This window comes from Alligator sinensis, unplaced genomic scaffold, assembly GCF_000455745.1.
Source record: "Alligator sinensis unplaced genomic scaffold, ASM45574v1 scaffold682_1, whole genome shotgun sequence".
Lineage (NCBI taxonomy): Eukaryota > Metazoa > Chordata > Crocodylia > Alligatoridae > Alligator > Alligator sinensis.
In genome coordinates this window covers 1,167,018-1,179,049 of record NW_005842011.1, presented here as the reverse complement: position 1 = coordinate 1,179,049, position 12,032 = coordinate 1,167,018, and the positions used below count along the sequence as shown (strand labels likewise).

Here is a 12,032-nt window from a genome sequence, read left to right as displayed (position 1 = left end):
CCTCCGTTTGGCCAAGAGGGCTGCCCATCACATCACCCTGTCCCTCACTGCTGATTGACCAAGAAGGCTGTCCACCATCTGGGCTGCTCCCCTTACCCCCCCGCCACCACACACCCTGCTGCAAGGTCAGACCATAGCAGCTGTGACAACCACTGGTCCAACTCGGGAGCCAGCACCTTGTGTTTAGTAAGGGTTGGGGTTTTTTGTGGATTTCAAGGGCAATGCCTTATTTTGTGGTTTCTATAAAATGCATAAGATGATGAGTTGAATAGGTCCCTACTTATATCCACATATGGTATAATGCTCAGATACTTTTCAAGTCACTATGTTTTCAAAAATTAGTTTCCTTATACAATCATTTTTATTGGCATGGCGGGGGGGAGGGAAGACCTAGAACAATTGATAACAGCACTAAATCAACAATATTTGGAGTGTCTATACTCTGGTTTTTTTTAATAGGAAAAGCTACTATTAGGTTGAAATTATGATTCTACGTGGTCAAGATTTTTCTCCCACTCCCCTTGCACAAAGTCACTGTCAGTAAAATCATGATCACCATCCCTTTGGAAACCCATTTACTCTGCAGTCAATATTAAAAACACTCAATGGAGAGATGTTTACAGAAACTGGCACTGTGCTGAGGCAGGCAAGTCCACTATTAAGATTATGGCTCTGCAATAAATCTGAAAGGTCACTACAGAGTCAGCCAGATTGGTTAGAGAGTGATTCCTAAAGTTACAAGAACATCACTGCATTTTGTGGATATGAACCTATTCTTTATCAGAGGTGGGGAGTGGAAGGAAGAAGGGGAAGAGAGAATTGTTGTTTTACAGCTCAAATATCATAACTGTATATTGAACACTGAAACTAGAAGGCCAGCAGTAGAGCAAGCCATGGTGGGTGCCCCTTAATTTGCCATTGCTACACACCCTGGGTTTATCTTCAAGAACAAGGCCACCTGAAATATATACAATAAAAGCCCTGTTATCCGGCAAGAGTGGGGAATAGGGGGTGCTGGGTATCTAAAAATGCCGGTTACCTGAGGCTGGCTGAATTCTGGTTAAAATAGTATTCCGGTTAGTAAAATGCCAGGTAACAGGGCTTTTACTGTACACAGGATTTGATTTAAAGTCTAAAGGAATGTTTCCTTTGCAGAAAGGCGGCTTTGGAACAGGATTCCCCCCTGCCCGCTAAATGCACAGCCTGAGGAAGCTAAATGGTTCCTAATGTATTATATTAAGCAGCAACAATGGTATTATATTAATGAAAAGTGCTAAGTAATGTTTTATTAGTAGATCTCAAAGCATTTCATACAGGAAGCCAGTATCACCACCTTCATCTTGCATGAGGAAAACGAAGGCTAGAAACTTATTTGTATTATTATATTGGAAAAGAAAACCAAGCTTTTCATATGCTTGACTACAGAACTGAGCTTTTAATGAAAAATGTGAGGAGACATGATAGTGTTTTAACAGATGGCCATGCTGTCTCTAGGGCCCCCATGCCCCACCAAGAAAGAAAAACCCATGTTACCAGTATTGGAAACCTTTTTGTGGCACTTCAGTCCCTGCAGCAGTTGGGCTGTAGGTGAGGAGAAGAGAGGAAAGCAGCTATTGTGGGTTATGAGAGAGAGAGAGAGGAATAAGCTTGCAAGAGGAGAAGCAACTTTGTATATAGGCTTAGCTGATTCTGCAACTAAAATTCTTGCCTAAATATCTGTGGACATGCTTTCGAGCCACTTAATGAGCACAGAAGAGAGGGTCTCCCCTGCCCCAAGCATTTAAGCACTTGGTTGTAAGGTTAATCATGTATGCTGAAAATGCTTACATTCAAGTTGTACAGCACTGAGAGTCTGTGCACACTTGTGACATCGCTAAAAAAGTGTAATTTTTTTCCTACAGCTCCAACTTTGAGGTTCAGAGTTCCCTTTGCTCCCAGTGAAATAAAGAGGGACTAAAAGTTCTCAGCACTTTAAAATTTGAGCCGTATAAAATTGATAAGCAGCAAAATTAGAGTAGGCATTTTGTGCACTGGAGCCCTCTAAAACGCTCTAAATGCAAGAGGTTCATTCCTGAAAATGGCAAAGGATACACACATTCAGTTATAAAGTGTAAAATGCCAAACAGAGAATCAAGGTTATTTAGTGCATCATAAAATGACTACTGAACACTTGAGTTTTAAAAAAAATGCCTGGTTATACAGCTAAGAGCAGAACTGCATAGCAAAGCTAGTGACCTCAGGAAGCTGTAAAATACGCTAAACCTGGGACAAATTCTCCAAATAAGATTAGTGCAACTGCATTCCACAGGACAGCACTGATGAAACAGGGTACAGGCACTAACCCGCTGGGGCTTTAAGCAATCCTTTATGGAAAAAAGCACCATCCCACATTTGTTTAAAATGCAGATTTAATGTGAAATCTGTAGCTACAAGTACTCCTTTTAATTGTACAGTATAAAGCAGTGATGCAATAAGAGTACAGAAGAAGTAGCATCTTAGCATGTAGTAGATGGTGTATTTTGGATAGCAACATTTCAATTCCATGCTAGGTGCCTTCCTTGGACACATCCTGTTTGGAGGATAAGTACCTTGGGAAAGTTTTTAAAAAAAAAACTCCAGAGCACTTAGGAACTAAAACTATTGATTCAGTAAGACACATGACTCAATGTGTTTAGGAATTATTTCCCCTTGGTAAAGCTTTGGACTCAGGTTAGCCGAGCCATCCTGGGCCATAAGCTAAAAACCTAGGAGTCGTTTTCACTTGAGCTGTTAAACTTGTCCTCTTTAAAATAAGGATACAGGGTATGCAACTCAAACACCGACTGTTCTCTAATGCTTTTCCACCATTCCACCTGTTTTTCCAGGACAAAGGTTGTCCCACAATTTACTGGGAAAGAAAGCTCCCAACCACAGACCTTCCCCCAAAAGCAAATGACACACAGTAAATTAAGATGGGAATAGATTCCATAGGAAAACACAAAGTACATTAAAAAATATATTTATTTTTTTATTTTTTTATTTTTTTTACAATTTTCAACATGCTACTTTGGGTATTCTATGAATTTTTTTAAAAAGTGACCCGGTCTGCACCATTTATTATCCTTCTATATGCTACCACCAAACCTTCAACTCATCCTTCCTGTGATGAGTAATTGAAAGGATTAAAGACTACTCACAGAGAAGTTGGAGTGGAAAGAGTAATATCATTGGAGGGGGGAGAAGAACTAGTCTAAGGTCAAGAAGCGCCCAGACTTAGAAAAATATGAAATGCTTAACTATGCAAGACAGTCAAGGCAACATTTCTTTTAAATGCTAATACAACCCCCCCCCCCCAAAAAAAAACAAAAACAAAAACCAACTCACCCCCAAAACCCCAAATCTCTCACAAAAGTTCCAACCACAGAGAAAGTCGATTTCAAAGTTGTGATTAAGGATGACGATGGCATTTTCTTTCCCGTACTTGTGGAAACTTTCTGGGTCAGTGTAGAGGGTGCAGTCAGTGCCTGACCACCATTCCAGCAACATCACCATCTCTGGAACAAACAACAAAATGAGTGAATGAATATACAAGGTACACAAGTGCCCGCCAGTCAGTCAGTTGCATGCTGAAAGCAGCTCTTTGCCTCTTAGCGGACACAGTAAAAAAAGTGACCGCAGCTCATCATCTACATCATCTAGCCAGAATCTGAGCATTGACTGCACGTGTTTTTTAGTACAGCACTGGCGTGGGGTATATAAGGACGAAGTTAAAGGCTTGTTGAAGGAGAGTCATTGCATGTGAATTTTAAATACAGCAGTCAAAAAAATACCAGTTACACCACATTGCCTGATCTAAAGTTGCCCTTCCAGGAATGTTCAGCAATTCATTGGATTGCACTCAAACTCCAGGGCTCTTCATAATCCTGAAAAATTGGCAAGGGAAAAAAAAAAAGGAATTGCACAGTTACTTTGTGCTGCAATACTAAAGTTACTGTCTATTGTTACCACTGTTGGCAGACACTTCACACATCTTTCCCCATACCATCCCCCTCAGAAAAAAACCTTGCAAGGGAAGGCTCTATTCTTACTCATCAGATCACACCCATCAGTTACACAGCAATATCCCATTCGATGCAATAAGTATGCCCAGAGACTTCTGGGCACATACTAAGAGGCCTGTGGGCTGCTAAGTTAGAGTCCTGGGCAAAGGGGTGGATGGGAAGATTCAAAGCCCTCACTGGGTTTCCCCCCTGCACCCCACCCTTGGAGTAGGAGAGGAGATGATTTTCAAGAGCATGAAGATGAAGTCTGATCATTTCACTCCTGTCAGTAAGTTTGAGGACACTCCTGAGCTTGGCTGCAGTGGCTCCAAACATATTCAGTGCAGAGGTGCAGCACCCTCTCTAGAAGCAGCCTTTCCTGCTGTGCCTGACAGCCTGGAGGTACTCTTTCCAACAGTGCCAATTCAGCAGAGCAAAGGGCCAGCCAATTCCCATGGCAGAAGCTAAGCACCCAAGTATTTTGCACAGGAGAACAGCTGTTAGTTGGGAAGGCTCATTCCATGGCAGGGTGCCATGTCATCAAACTGGTGAAAAAAATGTGTTGCTGCCAGCCTTGGCAGAGGCTGCAATCCTCGCCACTCAAACAGCAGTGCTCTCTGAAGCCCCTATTCCATGTAATAGGATCAGCATTAAGGGCCTGATCTTGCTGTAAGAAATGTGAAGACTTTTTTTTATTTGATGGGAACTGGCCCCTAGATAGGGAAGTAAATAGCAGGGGAGGAAGTGAGTAAAGGAAAGGATAAGGAAGGTAGGCTGAAACAAAGAGATATTACAAAAAAAGGAAAAAAAATCATCACTTATTTTCCTACCCCAACCCTGGTTCTTTGTTCACTTTTTCAACTGTTCACAGCTTGGAGAAAGAGAAATTAAATTACTCAGTTACCCTCTCCTTTACAATCAGTTTTACATTCTGGTTCCTATCCAAACGTAGCATTTGGGTTTCTAAATGCATTCTGAAAACATTTAAGTACAAGCAAAAACCAAAACCCTGGTTTTCATGTTCAGAAACGTTATTGCTAAAAGCTGCAGTCCTCAAATTGTAACGCATTATGATAAACCAATTTAAAATGAGTTAAAACAATTAAAGTGCATGTATATTACAATTTTATATTGCTTTAATGATGCTAGTTTTCTTCTACAGTTGGGTTTTAAATTTTCTTTAGTCCCATTCTAAAAGTCACGTACATGAGTGAGTGAGTGAGTGAGTGAGTCATCCTTTTAGAATAGGGCTTTGAAACCTTTGAAAGGCTTCAGCATATCTAGATGAAGATGTGGTTAGAATAGTGGTTCTCAACCTTATTAGACACAAAGCATCTCTCAGATGCCAACTCTTAGCTTTCACTAGTGGGGTTTTTGGGTTGTTTTTTTTTTAACTTCAGAATAATAGAGAAATTCTGTTGCAACAAACTCCAAGTCCACAACAGGTCAGAATGTTTTTGACATGATGGATTCCTATTGGAAATCTCAGGATTTACCTTGTGAATCACTGTGCAGGCGTTTGCATAACTACCAGTAATATATTGTGCACAACTCACTGCATCCTAATTGAGAATCACTGGGTTAAAGGAACACGGTGATACCTCCATTCAGAGGTAATGGAGAAAGTGGTGCAAGTTCAACCCTTTTACACTAAACTCTAAAGTCATGTTGTTAAAGCAGTGATTCTCAACTGGGGTTAAAAAAAAAAGTCAAAGCCCTTTGCATTCAATTTAGCAAAGATCAGAACTAGGGAAGCCTCTGAAATAATTTATTTTCTAAACAGGTGAAATCTGCACATGGCCAAGAACAAACTTACTTTTTTCAATATTCATTAGCTAATGATTGCTTGAGGCTTTGAGATGATATTGCACCACACATAACAGTAGTCGGGAAAGATGGCGAGAGAAGAAAAAAAAGTTGTCTCTGCTAAAATTAAATTCAGACTAAGGATCAGCCTTCATTCAGAGAGCAATAGTTCAACCTAAGTTAGAATGCGTAAGGTACAATGACTATATCAATGACTTCACTATGCCCTGCTTATTCTTAACCACAGCAAGTAACTATTTCTGTATTAATTGCTTTATCAGTGTGTCAAGGGGGAGACTATCAATGCAGGCTTGGTTGGAGTCAGTATAATATGGTAATAAAACAATGCTTGTGAATGCCATTATTCAGCAAAGCATCAATTTCCAGCATAGACCAAAGCTTTCCATCTTACAGAGAACCTGTGAGGATTCACAAATGAGACCAAAATGCAGTTCAACTTCCAGAAGCAATCTATTAAATTCCTTGCAAGAATAAATGAATCTTAAATCAGAATTCCACATCTCCCAAACTTTACATTTTTATATTACTTTTTTGTTTTTTGTTTTTAATTCAAAGCAGGAGAGCAGCACTACTGTGGCTGAATAATTTGACATCGTTTAAGATTGCATAAATCGAGAACACAGTAAATCACACAAAAAGAAAAAAATGTTTTTCTCCCCTAAGCATTGTATCCAAATGAGTCAGGGTAAGTCTTTTATCCTCTCTTGCTATCAAATCTATCACTTAAAAGGTTAAAAAGCAAACAGATGATAATTGCATACAAGGCCCTCCAATCAAACCACCTTCATCTAGATAAGTACCATTTCATCAAGGTCATCCTGTTTCATTTCCAGTGTCAGTTTTTTTTGTAAGAACCTGAATTGAACAAATGAATAATACATCAGAAGGATCACTATATAGGTATTTTATATGCATGCAGTATTTTAATTACATTTCCAGTGCCAAATGCATTTCAAGGGAAAAAGATATGGAAAAAATTTGAAACTGCAGGCTTCACTCAGTGTGATTTTTCACCTGAGGAAAATACCATATTTTCTTGCAAAGAACACATACTTTTCCTCTGAAAACAGCTGCTGGAAACTTGAGTGTGCACTGTGTGAAAAATACAGTAACAGCAATTTTTGCTGCTCTGGGTGAAACTAAAAGTAAAATTTGCAGCAATCTACAGGGAGTAGAACAAGCAGGCTTAGCTCTAACTGCTGCTACTTACTCAGTGGGAGCATCCACATGTGCATTAATGCGCTTTTATTAATGTGCATTCAATTTATTACCTCCTATGTGAGGTAATGTGCATTAGGATCCCCCAATGTGCAATAGCTCAAGCACATACTTTTGGGGTGATACTTAAATGTGTAGCAGCCCATTTTACTGCACATTAGCATAATAGCACTTTAACGCACCACTAATGCACAGTAAAATAGGCTACTGTATATTAAAGCATACATGTAGATGTGCCCAGTTACTACACAGAAAGATCTTTTCTTCCCCCCAGCCCTTCATTCTGTTTTTCAAAAACAAGGTGCCCATTATATTCCAGGGTGTGTTGCATGCAGAAAAATGGCATTACACGGTTAGCTCTCTATCTGTTGCCAACTTCCTGTTACAGTTGCTGCACACATTGATCCAGTGCCAGCACTGAATCTTTTTGTATGAAATATAAGTCAACCTTGAAAGTTTGAAGTTCTTAACACTCTTCTACCCTTATATATTCCCACTCTGGGGTTTTTTGTTTTTTGCCCCCTAGCTTTTCTTCTTCTTTGTGGGTGTCAAGCAATGCTCAGTAATGTCAACTGCCTATATGCTAGCAGTTTACTCCTACAGACTGCCACAGAAATGTCTTGCCCAGAAAAACTTACTGTGGCATCTACACAGTGTAAGGGCATTCACATGCTCCGCTTGCCTCCTCTGCACTTTTGGTGACCAATATAAATTGGCAATCATCTCTCCCTGTAATCAGAATGTTTTTAACCTATTAGTTCTGCTGCAAGCTGAAACAATCACTTGTTAGGAGAGGGGGAGCATAAGGGAGATGCAGGGGAAGGGAAATGATGCCATTTCTATTATTCCAAACTGGGGCTTATTAAAACAGTCAAAATTCTACCTTCCTGCTGGAATCAAAATATTTATTGGCATAATACTGCTGCTTTCAACTCAAAATGTAGACATTTCTCCACTGATGAAACTAAATGTTCCCCAATCCCAGTAACTCCAACACTGATAACCTGCCACGACGTCTCATGGAAGCTGTAGTTCTGCTACCAGACACTAGCCAGATCTCCACTTCTTTTTCTGATTATGGCTTCCATAAAACACTACTCACGTTCTCCAAGTAAGGCCCTGATACATCATAGGAAAACACTGTTCAACCAGGGGACCTGTACCTCTACCAGAGGCATTGCAGTGATATTTTAGTTTGTTATTTCCCCAAGCTATCAAAGCCTACAGTAAAGGAGCCAGGTTACAAGCAACTGAGGCACTATTCGGCATTTCTACACATGGTCTGGGACGGCGTGGAAGAAGGTTTTCATAGGAGTGGCTCCAAGAGCCACTCCTATTAAAGCGACCACAGCATCTTGTGTATCAATGTCCCCACATTTCAAAATGGCAGCAGGGCCGGTATAAAGCTTGTTGAACCAGCTTAGTTAAAGTACCCTGGCTGCCATGTGAAAGCACAGGGATGCTGATACATGAGACATAAAGGCTGCTTGAGCATGTTAATTAGCATGCTCCAACGTGCTGCAGTTACAGGGCACTGAAGCAGCCTCCCCACACATCTACAGGCCCCTGTTGTGCCCATGGTCTTTATGTGGCCACCCAGTGAGGGAAGAGTCCTCCCTCTCCCACCTCCAGGATCAATGTTATGATGCAACTAAGACTCAGGCAGAAGCACAGCCTCTCAGATCTGCTCCCTTACTGCTTCTCATCAAAAAGGTACTGTAAAATGGAAAAGCTCCCACTCCGATTTATACAGCTTTCATACCCCCTTTGCACCCAGGTAAATGACTACAACACAGAGTAAGGAAGGAATCTAGTGATCACAGTTACCAATTGCTTCAGGCTCTTTAAACTTAAATTTCGGGCACTGTTTCTACAGTGTACAACACTTCCCCAGTCTGCCCATATATTCAAATGAGAAGAGATCAGCTGTAATATTCTTAGCTCTCTGTTCTATGGATATCCTCCTTAAATTCTCTGCATTTGATTTTCAGTTGCCTTGTACCTTGTGCACTTACTTTCACCATTACAAGGAAAAAAAAGTGGAAAAATGTGATTTAAGAACATTTTACATCAATGCATAATGGAATAAATGAATACAGAACCTGCAAGGCAAGAGATAACCAGCTCCTCTCCCACCACTTATTAAAAGCAACAATGCTTCATTCTCCTTGGAATGTATTAGAGTTCCACTTTTACTCAAAATTAAATCAACTTTCTACTCAAAAGTTAATATTTCATTTTCCCATCATGACAGAAGGAAGGATTGTTTGATATGATCTTTAACTGAACTATCTATATAGTTGGGAGAGATATCAAACAAGTGTTGAGGCACAGAATGCCCTTCCTCAGGTTGTTGGCAACTGCGGTGGTATCCTGTTCTCTCACTGATCATTTAAGTGGCCTCTTGAAACTGAGCTACCAACAGAGCTATTGGGGAGAGGGAAAAAATGGGAGAGAGGGGGCTCAGTTTCCGCCTCACTGGCCACATCTAGATGAGCACGGACATCTGGATATATGGTGCCATACCACACATTCAGCTGCTATCCATGCTGTGAGGTAGCAGTGTGGTAGGGTTTTTTGACCCGAGAGATCCCTCAGTGAAAAAAGGCGGGGCGGCACACACAGGAACAGTGCATGCCACCCAAAACTGGAGCCTGGCCACCCGGAGTCATGCTCCTGCTGCCAGCCAGGCTCCAAGCGGCAGGAATCATTGCTCCTGCAGCCCCAAGAGGCCCCCAGGACCCCAGGTAAGGCTGCAGCCTCCCCTGCCCCATCCAGGGCACCTGCCACATGTGTTCCCTAGGCATAAGTAGCAGTGGCACAAGGTGTGCAGCTGCTTCTTGTCCCTGAGGAAAGGAAAGGAATGTCCACGCTTGTGTGAATGTGGCCACTGGGAGCAAGGGCTCAGACTAAAACCTAGGGTCCCTACCCTCTGGCAAAGGGAATCACTTGTCTCCTGTTGGCCTTCCCACTCCCCCTTCTGTTACCCAATTTATCTTTTTGTCTTTCTAATTTCTATCTATTCACATTTTCACTGATATCCTGCCACACTTTTAGATTCTCTCATTCCTTGGAGTCTCAGACCAGCAGAGACTCCCTATGCCTAAAGAAGGGATACAGCTCTAGGCAAGCATCCAAAAGCTTGCCTACAGCTGTATCCCAGAACAGAATTCCTTTGGGAGTATAAGTGCCAAAAATGCCTTATAAACAATCAAATAAAAATGGCTACTCAAGTGACTGAAAGAATAATGGCACCCTTTGCACCCAAAAAATTGGTCTTACAAGTCCTCCAGCCATAGTAGTAGTTGTCCAAATAAAAGATATTATCAAAACAAATCTTGTTTCTTTTACATCCCCTGGATCGTCACAGCTACATTTCCCATAATGGTGCGAACTTTAGTTAGGTTTTATATGAAAGGTAATAACATTCTGGTTTGTTCAGGGCTGAATTGCAAAGCTCTTAGCCTGCTTAGAGACATTATAAAAAAAAAAAAAAAAAAAGCACCTTACTGGAAGCAGCAGTGCTTTAGTTGGATAGCATTTGTATAGATCAGGCATTTCAGTGGGGCTTTTTGCCACTTACTAAAGCTGTTTCAATCAGCTATTAAATAAAAGCGCACAATCTATATAGACAGTGGGCAAGCCGGGTCCAACTAACACAATGCTTCTTCTGGGCTTGGCACAGGGATGTGCAGAGTTTAAATACACTGGGCTTGATGCAGGGGTGTGCAGAGTTTAAAGTAAAGCACCATGTTTTTTGTTTTGTTTTTAACAGCTGTAAGTAGCCTTGCTCACGTAAGCCGGTCTCCTCGATTTCAGAGAGCTTTTTAAAGAGAAACCCAGGATGACTACAAAAGCAAATACACAATTCAATAATAAACAAATTAGTACAGTGTGCATGGGTGCATGCAAAAAAAGTAAGGGTGCCGATGCAGGCACCCAATTGCTGCTGCTTGTTATTTCCCCTATCAAAGAAATACATTTTAGAAGGCTGAGCAATTAAAAACAATGAAAATACACAGCCTTTTATTTTTAAAATCATCAGCACTACTTCCTTTTATAAAAGGCTTTACTTACCCTAACCCGAGTATTGAAGCAGCAATAAGAAACAAAGCTTTTAAATTATTTTCCTTGGCTGCATGTCAAGTCAGAAACTAAATCACACCCCCCACTGCAATACAACACTAAAGACAAACCTAATGCTTAGTTCTGTCACGGGACCTGTTCACGAAGTCCAGACCATGTTAGATCCTCATGTTACCCTACCCTTACATGGCATAGAAGACAGAGTCAACAATAAGAACGTGACATAACACAAAGCAGCCTGCCCTATACTTGTGTTACACATCTGGGTACACCAGTATTTAGAGTCGAGTTGGAACAGTATTTTCAGTTTTATTAAAAAGTCAGATGTTTAATATAGATATTCATTTTGTAGAAGTGAAGCTCAGAAAAAGAAAAGGCTCAAAACAAAATCTGAATTTTACAGAAGAGCAACTGCCCAGAAACTGGGCATCCCACCCACCTTTCTGATCAAGAGGCAGAAAGATCAGCAAGGCAAGGAAGTAGCCACCTAACTACAGCCAAAATCCAATCCCTTTAGTCTGCATCAGCAACACAGACGGTAGAACATGATAGAAAATCTGGTCCACTCACTTGAAGACACAGGATCTGGCCTTCAGCACAATAGTTATAATAGTTCCAAGGAAGCTACACTGGATTTACCCCAACTGAGGATCCAGCCCCATCTGATATTTCTATTAAAATCATAAGTCAAAGCAACTTTAAGAAACAGAAACAAGTAGGCACACACAGAAGTATAGTTCCCAGGTCTAACTCACAGCACTTCACAGAAAGTGCTGTCAATTAGACTGATCCTCCTGACCCAGACGTTAGCTATTGGGTTAGGAGGGTGGGAGACTGAGCTTCAATTTGGAGCCCAAACGGAGAGACAGGCTGTGTCTCTAA

General features: G+C 41.0%; 1 protein-coding gene across 6 annotated transcripts in view; it reads right to left on the bottom strand.

Annotated features, from left to right (window-relative positions):
- Positions 1 to 12,032, bottom strand: part of AGPAT4 (1-acylglycerol-3-phosphate O-acyltransferase 4) — a 124,982-nt gene that overhangs the window by 53,311 nt on the left and 59,639 nt on the right. For all 6 annotated transcript variants that reach the window (XM_006021904.3, XM_006021903.3, XM_025202006.1 and 3 more), the window contains one exon: positions 3,364 to 3,533. In XM_006021904.3, coding sequence (XP_006021966.1) covers positions 3,364 to 3,533 — 170 coding nt within the window. The remainder of the gene's footprint in view (positions 1 to 3,363; positions 3,534 to 12,032) is intronic.